This window comes from Salvelinus alpinus, chromosome 9 (genome assembly GCF_045679555.1).
Source record: "Salvelinus alpinus chromosome 9, SLU_Salpinus.1, whole genome shotgun sequence".
NCBI lineage: Eukaryota > Metazoa > Chordata > Actinopteri > Salmoniformes > Salmonidae > Salvelinus > Salvelinus alpinus.
In genome coordinates, this window is record NC_092094.1 from 55,117,356 (window position 1) to 55,133,946 (window position 16,591).

Below are 16,591 nucleotides of genomic sequence, written 5' to 3' on the forward strand. Positions count from 1 at the left end.
CCCTTTCAATATCTTTTGTAACAAGCAGCCATATTGTTGTCAGTCCGCTAGGGACCTGTTCTTAACGTATTAAGTGTGTATGTTTTTCCTGTGTTACCTTGCTAGTTAGCGAGTAAATAAACAATTAAACCAATTTGTGTAGTACTGCATCATAAGTAAAGCTCAGGTTTTTGCAGATGCAAGGAGGTTACGACTGTTGATATGATACAAGGTTTTGATTAATAAGTTAACTGTTTATGGATGTGATAGGTAAAGACATTTAGAGTTTAATTCGGGAGATGGTAGCACTTTAAAGAACCACTCTCATGTTGCCCCAGATCCCAATGAGTTAATTGCTACAGGATTAATTTAAATCGGGTAACAATTAACCATATTTAGGTTGATTAGATAAATAACAGTCTTCAAATGAATGTTAGAAGTCAAGTCACGACAACCACCATAGATTACATTTCTTTGCCATTGTTATTCCTAATAAAAAATAAAAAAACATTAAATGTCTGTGTCGCTGCCGAGCTCTCAAATGCCGAACGGTCACTGCTATCCGGATTCCTTTGGATGTCCCTACCCTGAACCCTAGCCTTTACCTAACACTAAACTTAACCATTTCACATCTCTACTTGATTGAGGTAGGGACACCCCAAGGATCCCAGATAGCAGGGACCCTCTGGGAAATTCTATGAACTCCACTATTTGAGTGAAAGTCATTGACACCACTCTTATTGGTTGTCTGATGTACTGGGAATTGGTAACAACACAGTCTGCGAGATAAGTACCATCCCATGAGGTGTTGAGGGAAAGCCAGATTACTTATAGAATGGACGTCATCTTTTCTAGGCCGTGATAACCAGAAATACACAAGCCGTAGGCTACACAATAGCTCAATGTGGCTACATAAGAATGTTGACTTGCACTGGAAAAACTGTATGTTTCTAACATTTATGGTTGAGATTTAATTAAAATAAATATAAACGATGCACCTTATAACTTATTAACTTGCAGATGTTATTAAAGCATTGGTATGACGACATGTTAGTTACACGTTCAATGGTAGGGAATTTGATACACGCAGGCGTCACACAGAAGTTAGTAAGGCATTGGTATCACGTCAGTCAGACGTTCACTGGTAGGCGACAGCCACATGGTGGTACTGTTGCCTAGGTTTATATTTGGCCTTCATCACCACTCATACGGAACAGTTTTTCAAGGTCCAGAGAGAGACATCCACAGGAGCTCAGCCATCCACACAAAAAGATGTGCATGTTGTGAGAAATTTTACATGATGTCACAATCAGAACGATTGGGAAGATTTTTACATGACAAACATGACTACACTGAAAAATATTTGGGTGTGAGAAATTTTTGTGCAGAATATCTACAGGAAGTTTTGAGAGAAGGAGTTCCATCCTTCTGTAGGATTGTGTAGGATTGTTTAGGGCCAAGAAATGGGATAAGGTGGTTGGTTTTGGGGGGGGGTAGCAGGGGCGCAACTTTCACTGGTGACGGGAGAAGACATGCCCCCCCACATTTTGAAATTGCATCCCCCCACCAGTTTTATCATTGGAATGTGATACAAAACTAGGCGTTGGTGTGCTTTAGGACCATGCGGATGCCTCCAAGCGTCCGGGTAGGCTGTGTGGAGTGTTTATCCGACTGGATATAAAATTAAAAACATAATAATAATGTTATGTCCCCTCCACTTCTAAAACCAAAGTTGCACCCCTGGTGGATGGTGTATAGATGCAGGGTTAGATGGTGGTGCAATGTAAGTTTTTCCAATTCCTCTTTATTTGTTGGTTTCGTCACAATGTGGAATTCACTTTGAGAACTGAGAAATGCAGCAATAATCCAAAAAGTGTCTAGTCTGTCGGGAATTCACAAGAAGAAGCCGAAACAAGGGTGGTTTAATTTACCCCACTCTCCCCTACTGCTCTGCCCTTGAGTTCAGACGTGGCGCCGGGTCTGAACTGTCTTTATACCTCAGAGATCTGAACACCAAGTTCCAGGACATCATCATCTACACTACAGAAATACCCTAATTTCAACCCAATTTATCCTGGTTCGTAATTCCCCCCCCAGACAAGCCTATAGTTGTTTCCAGCTATCGTAGATAAGTCAGCTATCCAGGTAGCTACCAACCATGTTTTTGATTGGGTCTGTCTTAAAAGTTGTCAAGCAAGCTGGCTAAATTAGCCAGCTAGCTAACAAATATATTTGATAGGATGCTAACGTACTTCTAGCTGACAATGCTAGCTAGCAAACTAGCAATGTTTGAATGGAGATAACGCAAGTTTGACAGTGGTTGTCAGTATGTTGGGTATAACGTTACCAAACCGTGGAGGCATTGCGTTAGCTTACTAGAAACATGTTTTTTTTGTAGTTTTTTATCTGCATTGGAGTGCGTGAGCTAGCCAGCTCAGCAACGGTAACGTTAGACCCAGAGCTATCCGATCAAGCTAGCTAACATTTGATACTCGTCAACAACTTCATTGGTAACTAGCTAGCCGTTCGTCCTAATTATAACCTCTTTTGCCATACTAGCCGTGTCTGAAAGTGATTTACGAATGGATAACTAAAGTTAGCTGGCTACTAATAATATGGAAGTTAATGCAATGATGACACATCACCCTGTTTAACTTTGATGCTAGCTAGCTACCATGATTCAGCCTGTTAACCTTGATAGCTGTAAAGTCATTTCGCCCATCAGCTAGCTAGTTAATTGTCAGTATGTGAGTCTTGTGCATATCCATTGCAATTCCACTGCTTATTACATTTTCAGACAGGTTTATTTTCGCGCACACAAAAAATAGTAGGTTGTTAAAGTTACAATATGTAACTTTTTGGGCGACCCGACCAAATTCGAATAGAAATGTGAGTTATAGAGCTGTAATTCCCATTGAAAGTACGTGCGTCAGATCTGTATTATGTGCGCTATTCTATGCTTCCAGTTCGTAAGTTTAGTTTTTGCGTCTTACTTTTGTACACCAGCTCCAAACCGCTGAAAATACAATATTTTTGGTTATTGAAAATATTTCACAGCGGTTTAGATGGTACAATGATTTTCTACAGTATACTTGCTTTGTCAAGAACTTAAATTAGGCGAACTATTAGAATCTTCGGGAACCAGGAAATGGCAGCGAAATTTGTCTCATTAGTCCATTCTTGATATATAGACCATGTCAGCAATCAAGTTTAAGATATCTTTCAAAATACAGAAATACTGCAGGTATTATGCATTTTGCTGCCAACATACTGACTCATCTCTAGCCACTTTAATAATGAAAAATTGATGTAATAAATGTATCATTAGCCACTTTAAACAATGCCACTTTATATAATGTTTACATACCCTACATTACTCATCTCATATGTATATACTGTACTCTATACTATCTACTGCATTTTGCCTATGCCGTTTGGCCATCGCTCATTCATGTATTTTTATGTACATATTCTCATTCATTCCTTTACACTTGTGTGTGTAAGGTAGTTGTTGTGAAATTCTTAGATTACTTGTTAGATATTACTGCAGGGTCGGAACTAGAAGCACAAGTATTTCGCTACACTCGTATTAACATCTGCTAACCATGTGTATGTGACAAATAAAATGTGATTTGATTTACAATGCAAAACTTAGCATCATATGTTGCAAAATGACAGACAGGAAGACTTGTGTACATTTAGCAGGTATCATTACAGTAGTATTATGCATGTGTGTGTTTGCACTCATATTTCAGAAGTCTGAGAAAACATGTGGCGGAAGGCTGCGGTAGCTGCCCTGTTGGCCTTGGCCGTTGGATACTTCTACCACACCAACCCTGAGCTGCCTGAACAAGTTCTCCAGTACTTGTCCCTGCCTCATCCATCCACTCAGGGCGACCCAACCTTGGAGCAGGTTATCTCCACTGCCTGGGAGACCCTAATAACTGCCCCCGCCAGTCAGTGGGGCAGAGTGGCAGTAGGGTGAGTTTCAGAGACAACTAAGCATTCATGATGTCATGATTTAGAGTTTGCTGTTTTGGTTTTCATCATTCATCCAACAAAACACGGAACTTCCCAAGTGAAATGGTAGTGCGTATTCGGCGTGTTTACCTTTTCTCTGGCTTCCTCCATTTAGGGTAAATGCATGTGTGGATGTTGTGGTGTCGGGGATAGGGCTGCTACAGGCTTTGGCTGTGGATCCTGGGATGGGCCGTGACCATGAAGTGTTACACTCTAAAGAGGAACTGAAAGAGGCTTTCATCCACTACATGGAGAGGGGGTCCGCGGCGGAGCGTTTCTTCACCGACAAAGAGGTTTTCCAGAGGATTGCACGGGCCGCTGCAGAGTACCCTGGTGCTCAGGCAAGTTAACAGTGTTTCTCCCCATTTTTATATCAGGGTCTTCAAAGCTATGATCCTGAAGCAAGGTTATATAAGTTATTTTCTTCAAGAATCAACGGGTACATATCATTAACTTATGAGTCCAAAAATGGATATAGCAACTGCTGATTGCCCCTTTATAAAATTGACCTAATCACTGATCTGACATGACAGGATTGTCGGAATCCCTGTTTTTGATGGTTATTCATCAACTATCAGAGCTGAACAGCGTTTGTGAATTTCAGTTGGCCACAATAACAGGAAACTGTTAGATAGCATACACTTCATATCTATTCTTGATCAAGCCTCATCCTGTAGCTAAATGAGTGAAACTAAAATATCAGCAGTATAAGCAAAACAGTATTCCCTCTGCTCAAACCTTCTCCAACCTATCTCCTGATTCTGCCTCCTCAACCCTCCTCTCCTCCCTTTCTGCATCCTTTGACTCTCTATGTCCCCTATCCTCCAGGCCGGCTCGGTCCTCCCCTCCTGCTCCGTGGCTCGACGACTCATTGCGAGCTCACAGAACAGGGCTCCGGGCAGCCGAGCGGAAATGGAGGAAAACTCGCCTCCCTGCGGACCTGGCATCCTTTCACTCCCTCCTCTCTACATTCTCCTCTTCTGTCTCTGCTGCTAAAGCCAATTTCTACCACTCTAAATTCCAAGCATCTGCCTCTAACCCTAGGAAGCTCTTTGCCACCTTCTCCTCCCTCCTGAATCCTCCTCCCCCTCCTCCCCCCTCCTCCCTCTCTGCTGATGACTTCGTCAACCATTTTGAAAAGAAGGTCGACGACATCCGATCCTCGTTTGCTAAGTCAAACGACACCGCTGGTTCTGCTCACACTGCCCTACCCTGTGCTTTGACCTCTTTCTCCCCTCTCTCTCCAGATGAAATCTCGCGTCTTGTGACGGCCGGCCGCCCAACAACCTGCCCGCTTGACCCTATCCCCTCCTCTCTTCTCCAGACCATTTCCGGAGACCTTCTCCCTTACCTCACCTCGCTCATCAACTCATCCTTGACCGCTGGCTACGTCCCTTCCGTCTTCAAGAGAGCGAGAGTTGCACCCCTTCTGAAAAAACCTACACTCGATCCCTCTGATGTCAACAACTACAGACCAGTATCCCTTCTTTCTTTTCTCTCCAAAACTCTTGAACGTGCCGTCCTTGGCCAGCTCTCCTGCTATCTCTCTCAGAATGACCTTCTTGATCCAAATCAGTCAGGTTTCAAGACTAGTCATTCAACTGAGACTGCTCTTCTCTGTGTCACGGAGGCGCTCCGCACTGCTAAAGCTAACTCTCTCTCCTCTGCTCTCATCCTTCTAGACCTATCGGCTGCCTTTGATACTGTGAACCATCAGATCCTCCTCTCCACCCTCTCCGAGCTGGGCATCTCCGGCGCGGCCCACGCTTGGATTGCGTCCTACCTGACAGGTCGCTCCTACCAGGTGGCGTGGCGAGAATCTGTCTCCGCACCACGTGCTCTCACCACTGGTGTCCCCCAGGGCTCTGTTCTAGGCCCTCTCCTATTCTCGCTATACACCAAGTCACTTGGCTCTGTCATATCCTCACATGGTCTCTCCTATCATTGCTATGCAGACGACACACAATTAATCTTCTCCTTTCCCCCCTCTGATAACCAGGTGGTGAATCGCATCTCTGCATGTCTGGCAGACATATCAGTGTGGATGACGGATCACCACCTCAAGCTGAACCTCGGCAAGACGGAGCTGCTCTTCCTCCCGGGGAAGGACTGCCCGTTCCATGATCTCGCCATCACGGTTGACAACTCCATTGTGTCCTCCTCCCAGAGTGCTAAGAACCTTGGCGTGATCCTGGACAACACCCTGTCGTTCTCAACTAACATCAAGGCGGTGACCCGTTCCTGTAGGTTCATGCTCTACAACATTCGCAGAGTACGACCCTGCCTCACGCAGGAAGCGGCGCAGGTCCTAATCCAGGCACTTGTCATCTCCCGTCTGGATTACTGCAACTCGCTGTTGGCTGGGCTCCCTGCCTGTGCCATTAAACCCCTACAACTCATCCAGAATGCCGCAGCCCGTCTGGTGTTCAACTTTCCCAAGTTCTCTCACGTCACCCCGCTCCTCCGCTCTCTCCACTGGCTTCCAGTTGAAGCTCGCATCCGTTACAAGACCATGGTGCTTGCCTACGGAGCTGTGAGGGGAACGGCACCTCCGTACCTTCAGGCTCTGATCAGGCCCTACACCCAAACAAGGGCACTGCGTTCATCCACCTCTGGCCTGCTCGCCTCCCTACCTCTGAGGAAGTACAGTTCCCGCTCAGCCCAGTCAAAACTGTTCGCTGCTCTGGCACCCCAATGGTGGAACAAACTCCCTCACGACGCCAGGTCAGCGGAGTCAATCACCACCTTCCGGAGACACCTGAAACCCCACCTCTTTAAGGAATACCTAGGATAGGATAAAGTAATCCTTCTAACCCCCCCCCCCCTTAAAAGAGTTAGATGCACTATTGTAAAGTGGTTGTTCCACTGGATATCATAAGGTGAATGCACCAATTTGTAAGTCGCTCTGGATAAGAGCGTCTGCTAAATGACTTAAATGTAAATGTAATGTAAATGTATCAGAAGGATTTCCTATGGTCAGATCAACAATATATCACCCAACCCTTAGTTTGGTTTCACACTCTCATGGTCTATACATCAGATAGTTAACACTAACAGAAACCAACTTAGCCTAATTCAAGTTTTTGTATCCATTTGAAATGCATCATCCTTTCTGTACTTGAGGTAATCATCACCAATCCAACATGATTGAATAGGTGAAGTAGGTAGTCAAGAGGTTAGAGAGTGGGGACAAGTAGCTGGAAGATTACTGGGTCAAATTCTGAACCAGGCAATAAAACGTGGAAGATAAACTGGCAAAAAAAAAAGTGAGGTTGGGAGCAAATCAGACAAAGGAATTATGTCTCCACAGACAGACTGATAAAGTTGTAGGTCTATTTGAAAAAATCAGTTCAAGCTCACCCTGAAAGTTTGATATCACATGTATTTTTGGCATCTGTAATTGGCTTCACCCCCCTGAAGACGAAGCACTTTTCCTTTTGAATAAAGGTTCCATCCAGAGAGGTTTGAGTGTCTGTGTCAAATTTAATTCTACATGATCAACAGTAATTAATAATTTCACTGCTGGGCTATTTCTTGGTGCAATTGTGGTTATTATGATGGCATTTTCTATCAGACTCACTGATAAACCTCAACTCATTTTTTATCTCTTGCTCTCTCTTTCCCTCGCTCTCTCAATAATTAGCTATATGTTGGAGGAAATGCTGCTCTCATTGGACAGAAACTTGCCACATACCCTCAGCTGATGGTAGGTTGGCACTTTTAATCTCTAAACTCCTCACTAGAATGCACACATTTTGTACCATTTCTACTGTTCAACCACTGTTGAATGGTTATCTGCACAGGGTTGTGTTTTTTTGGCACAGAGAAACTGTGGCAGTTTGTTTAAAAGGAATTGAGGACATTGCTTAACTTTTGAAATGTCCCCTACGTCTATATTACTGAAGTCAGTGACGGTGGAGGTTTCTGCCTTTAATAGGTTCTGCTATGTGGGCCTGTTGGGCCTAAACTACACGAGATGCTGGATGAGCAAATCGTTGTCCCCCCCGAGTCCTTGCAGGAGACTGATGAATATCACCTAATTCTGGAGTACAAAGCAGGTAAGGACCAAAGGCAACCTGAACCACAACTAAAAATAGGTTTCATAAGCTTTTAATAGCTAGGTGATTAATGGAAACACATTCCTTATTTGTATTTCTTTACCTCAGTGGCCGACAGTGTAGTTAGGCTACCTATCAAAATATTTGTCTGTCCTTTTGCCTCTATCTAGGGGAGCAGTGGGGTGCGACACGGGCTCCCCAAGCCAACCGCTTCATCTTCTCCCATGACGTGTCCAATGGGGAGATGAGAGCACTGGAGATGTTCGTGGCCAGCCTGGATGAGTTCCAGCCAGACCTGGTGGTCCTGTCCGGTCTGCACATGATGGAGGGCCAGGGGAGGCAGATGTGGGAGCAAAGGCTCAAAGAGGTCCGTAGCAAAGCACAAACAACAGCACAATAGTATAGCGCATTTAGGGTTCTCGCCAGAGTTTTGTTAAACTTTTGTATAGACTGAGATGGTTTGCTTGATACCTTTTCAGGCAGTGACGGCCATTTCTGACGTCCGCAACGCGGTCCCCGTCCACCTGGAGCTGGCAAGCATGACTGACAAAGACTACATGAACAGCATCATGCAAGAGGTAAAGGTGTAGGTTTAACAGTAACTAAAATACAAGTTTGGCAGAACTCAATATTATAATTTTTTTTTTTAAAGGCCCTGTCTGGTTAAAATCGGGATTTCTATCAAATTTGATCATATTTGTACGTGATGTCGTCAAAATAGGTGATGTCAATTTAAAGTGGATTATAGCGCTGCGTAATAAAGTCATGTATTGGAGCTGATGCATACAATAAACTATTTGGTGTTGTGTTCTGTTAGCAGGTCATGCCCATAGTGACATCCATCGGGCTGAATGAGCAGGAGCTACTTTTCCTCTCCCAGGCCGGCACAGGGCCTCACGCTGAGCTGGCCTCCTGGGGGGGCATACCGGATGTAGGCCGAGTCAGTGACATCCTCCTGTGGGTCCTTGAGCAGCATGGACGCAGTGACCCCGAGTCGGAGGCTGACCTCACGCGTATCCACTTTCACACTCTGGCATACCATGTCCTTGCCACTGTGGACGGGCACTGGGCCAACCAGGTGGCCGCCGTGGCAGCAGGGGCCCGTGTGGCCAGCATCCAGGCCTGCGGCCTCCAAAGCATAGATGCCAGTAAGGTGGTCCTTAGAGCTCCGCTGGAGTTCTACAGTTCCCATGGCGAACCTAGAGAGAAGTTGTCCCTGAACCCAACTGAGCCTGTCACTGTTTGGCACCGTGGCAACGTGACCTTTCACCTTGCACCCGTGCTGGTCTGCAAGCAGCCAATCCGGACAGTAGGGCTGGGGGACGCCATCTCAGCAGAGGGGCTCGTATACTCTGAGCTCAGGCCACAGCTGCCATTTTTGTGAGGTCCTTTTTTGTTATACTCTTTTTATTTTATTGTATGGTGGTGTGCACCATATCTCCCCAACCAACCAGTGATGTCTTTACCTGTACTGTAGCTTTTTCTTGGGTTGAAATTCTGATCCTTGGTTAGCTAAGTATTTTGCACTGGGCACAGTTTAAGCCATTTCTGTAACTCCAAGGAGTTGTGCTGGGTTACCTCTGATTTCATTTGCCTTGTGAAAATTCTATGTAAATGTTTGTGTACAAAGACAATGCCAAAGCTGCTTGTCAGTTCGGTTTGGAGGGGGGGGAAATGGAAAAATATTCAGCGATATGGTCTCCATAAGTAGCGGTGCGATTTCAGACAGAGTTTGAGCTTTCATGCTGCACAATAGAGGAGCAAACTCCTGTGCACATATGCAGATGCTGAACAGTGCCAATGAGTTCAGCCTCTTGCATCACACTCTTTTGGAAGTTTATTTTCACATCATCTCGCTGAGTCTTAGTTCAATTTCCTTCAATAATCTTTTCTTGTTGACCCTGTTCAGAACAAGCTCCCTCATCCAAGCACTATAGTTGGGGAAAGTGGGGTAAGTTGAGCCAAGTGGTTAGTTGAGCCACCCCTTGTTTCTAGGAAACGATACATTTTGTGTATCATGTGACCAAATATTTAGGAAGAGGTCATAATTTCATGGAGTCTGTGAAGGAAGAAAGAAACCACATGGAAAAAGTGGTCCAAAGGGTAAAAAAAAAAATCAGTCAAATTCATTTCTGTTATAGGTTTCATGTTTGTATCTAAACCAAAGTAGATTGTTTTATACATCAGTTGCCGTTTCTATAAGCTGCAATATGAGGTCCTAAACCTAGCATTAAAGTGCATTCTTGTAGCTACAGTATATGGGCTAGTGTTTGGGCTAATATGGGCTAGTGTTTGCTTCGGGGTAAATTGAACCAATCACTACCATACCCCATACAAATTATGATTATTTTGTTAGTTTTATGCATAGTATTTTAGCAATGTGTCATGCATATGAACTTGAGTAGTGTATTTTTATTGTTACAGCACAGACATCATGCCACGTGTATACAAACGTAAAACAAGCAGGGGTCTAGCCCCCCCTTGAGGTTCTTGAGAGCAGCCAAGGAAGGGAAGAAGTCCATTCAAGCAGCAGCAATGGAATATATTTTTTTTACTGAATGACACTGAAGAGGTACTATAACGTTTTTATGCGAGTAAAATACATGTTGGATAAAACATTTTTTGACAGTCCTGATGGAAAACCACATTTCTTGGTAGACTTTCCAAATGTCGACAAAACAAAATATGCCAGACACGGTGGGATCTTTTTGTGTCTATAAAATGTGTTATGTGAGAAATGGTGGTGGAAAAGCTTTTACGTGCAAATATTGATATAACTATATCAATAACCACCAGGCATACACAAGGCTCATTCCTCTGCACAGGCGTTGCTGCTGCCTGGCAGATCTGGATAGGTATTATAGATATCAGCTATATACACATGTTATGGCAATCTGTCAGTCAATGACACAGTTGATGATGTGGTATGCAAACATTGGTTAATGCATGCAATGTCTGAGCAGGGGAATGTGACCAAGGTCTTATCTGACGACATCAAGTCTGACTTGCTAAACATATCAAGAATCTTGCGGACTAGTTTTATGGGCTTAGTAGCCTCAAATACAGAGAACATGCCTATGATTTGGCACATCAAAACTACTTCCCTGTCCCAGACAACTGCTTAAGAAATTGAATAGTATTGAACAGAGAGATCTATATCACTGTAGGCATACATTTAACATATACAATATACCACACTCCCATCCATGAATTAAACATTGCCCTACCAGCACCATCACCCACTTACCCACTTAGGGTAAGTTGTGCCAAGAGACCACTTTTTTCTGGACAAGCTATGTTTTCAAAATGTATACTATATTTCCCTTGACATAGTGATGCTGAATGTAAAAAAAGTAGTAGAATCTCACAACTACACCCCCTCATTACAATCAATACAACACCTGTGCAAACTGGGGCAGGAGCTAGAAGTTAACCACCCAGACAGTTTTCTGTGGGGATTTGGTCATTTAGTTTTCATTTGGCCAAATGAATACATTTAATCCATCAATGAAAACAGTGATGAAGCAAAAACAAATATTATTTTGGGTTGGCGCTATAACTTATTACTTAAATTAAGGGGTAATAGTTCAGTGCTTCATTCAGGCTTAAAGTGTCCCCTTTTTAACAGAGCCTTTACAAGTTTCCATCTCACGCAGTTGATAGGACCTGTTCAATACCCACAAAGTGCAGTAGGAAGGGTTGTGACTGACATGTCCTATGACACGCACAGCAGAGAAGGCTGCTCACCCAGACTGGGTTTCCCAAACTCGGTGCACGTTTTTGTTTTTTTCTCTCACTACACACCTGTTTCAAATAATCAACTAATCATCAAGCTTTGATCATTTGAATCAGCTGTGTAGTGTTATGAAAAAACCAAGATGGCACCCCTTGAGGTCTCGAAAACCGAGTTTGGGAAACGCTGCAGTAGTAACTCTTAAGCACATCTGATGAGACTGCTATCTATTCTAGTACGTGGTTGCTGTCCTCTGGCTAGCTGTTTGCCCTGTCACTGTCTGTTTGAATGCCAGTAGCACACAAGCTGTACTCCTACAGCTGTCATGACATCCACCTAAGCCGGAAATAATATTTGGATCTCCTGTCCGCAATGGCAGACATACACAAGCATTCCAAGCCCATCTGTATCCTTGACTCACAACTGGGTCAAGCAGACTGTGAGGGGTGAAGTGTGGCAATGAAATACTTCATATTATTGTGAATTGTCACTTTTTGTTCAGCTTATTTAATCAACTTTAGGGCTGTTTTGTTTGCCCTATGTAGGGTGTTCCACATGGACCATTTTGTTTGCCCTATGTAGGTTATGCCACATGGACAAGTAAACATGTAAATTATACCTGTTACACTGCAACTAATGAAGCCACTTGTTAAAATTCCTACAAAGCCGGATTGTTACTGACAGGGTGCTGTTGGACATTGCACACAGCAGACTGTGATGAAGCCTGCAGACCCAGTAGTGCTTCAGCACATCTGATGAGAGTACGATCTAGTACTTTGCTGTTGTCCTCTGGCTAGCTGCTTGCTCTAGCTTCTGCCAGTCTGACTGAATGATACAATGAATAATGCAAAGATGTACTTCTACGGCTGTGTAGTCTACTCTGCTGCTGTCAGGACATCCACCTCGCAGCCGGAAAGTACTATGTTAATCTCCAGTCCACAATGGCGGACGTACACAAGCATTCCAAGCCCATCCTTGACTCACAACTGCATCAAGTGCAGATTGTGTGGTGTCCAGCCACTATGTAAAGTCAAGCATTAGAATACTACATAATATTAATATTCAGAGTTGCTACTTTTCCCCCCAGCTATTTTGTAAAGATTTAGGGCTGTCTTGTTTATCCTATGTAGGACATGCCACATGGGCAATTCAACATGTTTATAATTCCTGGTATACTATAACTGATGGAGCCCATTATTTCTACTTCTTGGTATACACCATGTTTATTGGTTTCACATCAGTTGTGACCTTGAGTAATTAAGTAGAGGAAAGATCCATTTTAAAAGTGTTTGAACGCTCCATCCATGCTCAAACATCACTTACCTTACCACTGCTAAAAAGAACTGGAAATAATATTTTTTGTTTTGATGCCCAACTTACATTTTTGATTTGTTGCCGCGAAACTGAGAATTGGGATGGTACAAAACAGAGCATGAAGAACGTATTTGTCTCGAATCTCACTGCTTTCTTAGCCTGGTGGAACCAGACAAAGCTTATGATAGGTCACATTGTTTCACTTAAATGAAACAGTGAGCATAGCGGTCAGTCTGCTTCATATAGATCCTATTAAATTACTAGAGAGAGCCTATGTCATGAACCCTCAAAGTTCCATAATGGTATGATAATGGAGGCCATTTTGGTCAGGGAGAAATCCAAACCACTTTAGTTGCGGGAAAGGGGTTAATGGTAATTGAACGCAGACGTTCCAATCAACAAATCTGATCTAACAATTTGGAGATTCTTCAAATCCGTCATGATTTATGCATTGTAACAGGCCCACAATGTGCTTACTTGAGTCCGATTTTGATACATTTGGCTGTTTTTGCTGCATGTAGAAGCTGTCCCTTTTCAGGTTTAGAAGAAGTGACTGCTAAATGCTAACTCCCGTTCGTATAAACTGGTTAGCATAGAGAAATCATTGATTTCATTGGGTCGTTTTTAACTGTAATGCACTTGATTGGTAACGATGACATGTGTTGGGATTGGCATTATATTCAGATTTTTACCTCAACATAGTGTGAAATACACATATAAACAATTGCCTAAATGTAGACTAATGTTGCTGGGGGTCAATGAGGAGACTCGGATGTTTCCCCCCACGCGTTTCCATGGCAATTCCATTGTTTTGGTCGAGTACGGTTTACCTTTTACCGCATCTATTTCGAATGAATGGCAGAAGAGGCATAGGTGATACGTTTCCTGCTTGTACTTATGCAGGAAAATAAAAGGCATGTGATATCAGAAATTGTGTAATAGAATTGTCAACCTAAAAGACTGTCATAATTATAAATACAGTTTATACAGGTTTTATACAAATGTTCTGTATAAATAACCTCTAAAATATGTAAATCGACCATAAATGTCTACATTTTAGTTTTTTTGGAAAGCTGTGAGTTATTATATGAGTACTTGTATTTACAATGTGTCTAAGTCCTATCATCAACTGATTTCAGACAGTGTATGGCTGTGGATTGACTGCATTGTTTGTTTGGAATGTTAATTAGAAAACATTTATGGAATCATTCCACTAAAACTGGTTGGCTAGCTAGCAAACATACAGTGCAGATAATCTTCAAATCATTGTTTTACACAGTCGCGTATCCAGTGGTGGCTGGTGGCACTTTAAATGGGGAGGACCTGCTCATAGTAATGGCTTGAATGGAATGGTATCAAACACCTGGTTTTCCAGGTGTTTGAAACCATCCTCCCCTCAACAGCTTCCCCTGCTCTTATCACAGCACTGGCTGACCATGGTTGACCAACTCCCTTACCAAAGTGGCTGATCTTTTAATACTGTCAGGTTCATGTCCATTCTAGTATTCTAATTCCTAATTCTATCGTCTGCTTGACCAAGCTACTGCTTATTGTATGATCATGGGAATGTGCCAGTCTTCTTTGACAGCTTTGTGTTGAAATAGTGACTGTAAATATGCATTTAGTAAGAAATTGAGTATTCCTTTTCATTGCAGTGAATTTGTTAGGTACAATGGTTTGGTAATACAGTTCGAGAGTTGCTAGGGTTTTCAGGGCGTTCTTCTGAGGCTGGTGAGACATATGCCTCTACTTCCTTTGCAGATTTCATCTGTTGTTTTTGTTCGATAAATTCACATCCTACCGCTTGATTGACACTCATCATTGAGGATGTTGCCCCTTGGATGGAGCTATGATCAAATTTGGGCGTAGCTGCCATCACCCACACCTTTATATGCATAAGTAGGTTTCACACATTTTTGTCGACAATATGACGTCATACATATCGTGGTTACTTCCTGCTTACAGATACTACCACCAACAACAATATTCAAGGTGCAGTGGCTAGATGTAGATGCGAGCATAGGTTATTTACTACTAATTTTCCAAAGATAATTGAGTATTTACCAGGTATCATTAAAGAAACATTCTGCCTTGTTCGTGTCTAGTTTAGTCACTTGTGGCTCTACTGAGTTTTCAGCACTTTAAAATGAGACTATATTTGATGTAATTTCATATTAACACCCATGTCTTACTGTAAAGGTTAGCAAGAGTTATGCTAGCTCATTAGGCGGAAACACTGCAACTTAACAACTAGACCTCCTTTTGAAGGTTACTTCAACTGGTACCGGGCTACCTTCAGACAAGTTTTGTGAGGTTTGTGGGCGTCCTAGAGCAAAACAACCAACACGTTCGTGAGAGTCTCACCTTTCCATAGAGTGGTCATATTAGTTTGTAGGCCAAACCGTTCGGACATTACAGATGTTTGTGAGAAAACCGATTTTCGGTATGTCTCATGGTCTGACAAACGCTGCTGTAGCCCGGCCACCTTCCCCAGCAGATGCGGAAGGCTGTCATTGGCGTATGCGGTGGATTGAGACGCAGCCCATGCAACAACAAAAAAACATCTCTAGTTTAAAACAGACGGATTTTGATGGGTATGTTTTTATTATGTTGATTAGATTTCCGCGGGGGCACGGACATCGACTCTATGGGGTTAAATGTTTGTGGAAATATATATGGAAGTAGTTTAGTGCCAAAAAAGGGGTTATATATGGGTACATAAAAAAAATCCTTTTGAGTCTGAATCTGTTATTCAATGCGTTGCTATGGGCAGTAAGTAAGCAGTAAGTTTCCCCAAAACAATTTGCTATATATCGATACCTAAAATTCTATATCAAATAGCTAAATGATCCTTGGTATGACCATCTTAACCCTCCCCCCAGCCCTATAATTTGTAGGGGCAGTTATACACAAAATACTCCATATGTACATACATTGTTTGTTGATTAGCAAAGTATGGAAATCCATTTTTCCAGTACAAGTAGATGTGTAATATATGGGGAAATAATCTGTGAATTTTAGAGATCAAATGTTTTTTTGTGTGTGTCAGTGAGATGCTTAGAATTTTAGTGAGGAAATCAGGAATTTGTCTTAAACTTTGTTGACTCCATAATCTGTTGTATGGAAATATACTGTACTCTCACCACGAACATGAGTACAATAATTATTTATTAAAAATCTATTCTAAAATATAAAATAATTATTACTCAAGAATTGTTCAGACTTGTGAATTAGTGTCCATTATGCAAAGTCTTATTGGATTCCCTTTTCTTTTGTCATCTGATGTTAAGACTGGAACTCAACTGACATCTTAAGTTTGGAAATGTTTTTATATTAATAAAGTCTGCTATTTTCATGTCAATTTAGAGTTTTATTTTGTGTTAAAGATGCATGTTGCTAGCCTGGAAATCCAGACTGAATTAAGCTTAGTTTCACATTTGTTTCTCTTCGCATTCAGGTCATCCCACACATTGGCCTGGTTAGAAAA

General features: G+C 42.6%; 1 protein-coding gene across 8 annotated transcripts; it reads left to right on the top strand.

Annotated features, from left to right (window-relative positions):
- Positions 1 to 1,619: 1,619 nt before the first annotated feature.
- On the top strand, positions 1,620 to 16,465 carry adpgk (ADP-dependent glucokinase). 8 transcript variants are annotated; one of them, XM_071326737.1, is made up of 8 exons: positions 1,773 to 2,056; positions 3,735 to 3,960; positions 4,115 to 4,340; positions 7,643 to 7,705; positions 7,937 to 8,057; positions 8,228 to 8,424; positions 8,537 to 8,635; positions 8,875 to 16,465. In XM_071326737.1, exons 2-8 carry the CDS (start codon positions 3,749 to 3,751, stop codon positions 9,439 to 9,441), a joined length of 1,485 nt encoding a protein of 494 aa, XP_071182838.1. In that variant the 5' UTR covers positions 1,773 to 2,056; positions 3,735 to 3,748; the 3' UTR covers positions 9,442 to 16,465. The 8 variants fall into 8 exon arrangements, with proteins under 8 accessions (XP_071182834.1, XP_071182833.1, XP_071182832.1 ...); XM_071326738.1 differs by having other exon boundaries at positions 8,878 to 16,465; XM_071326733.1 differs by lacking the exons at positions 1,773 to 2,056; positions 7,643 to 7,705; positions 7,937 to 8,057; ... (1 more) ...; positions 8,537 to 8,635; positions 8,875 to 16,465 and adding exons at positions 1,620 to 1,762; positions 5,324 to 7,460.
- Positions 16,466 to 16,591: the final 126 nt, after the last annotated feature.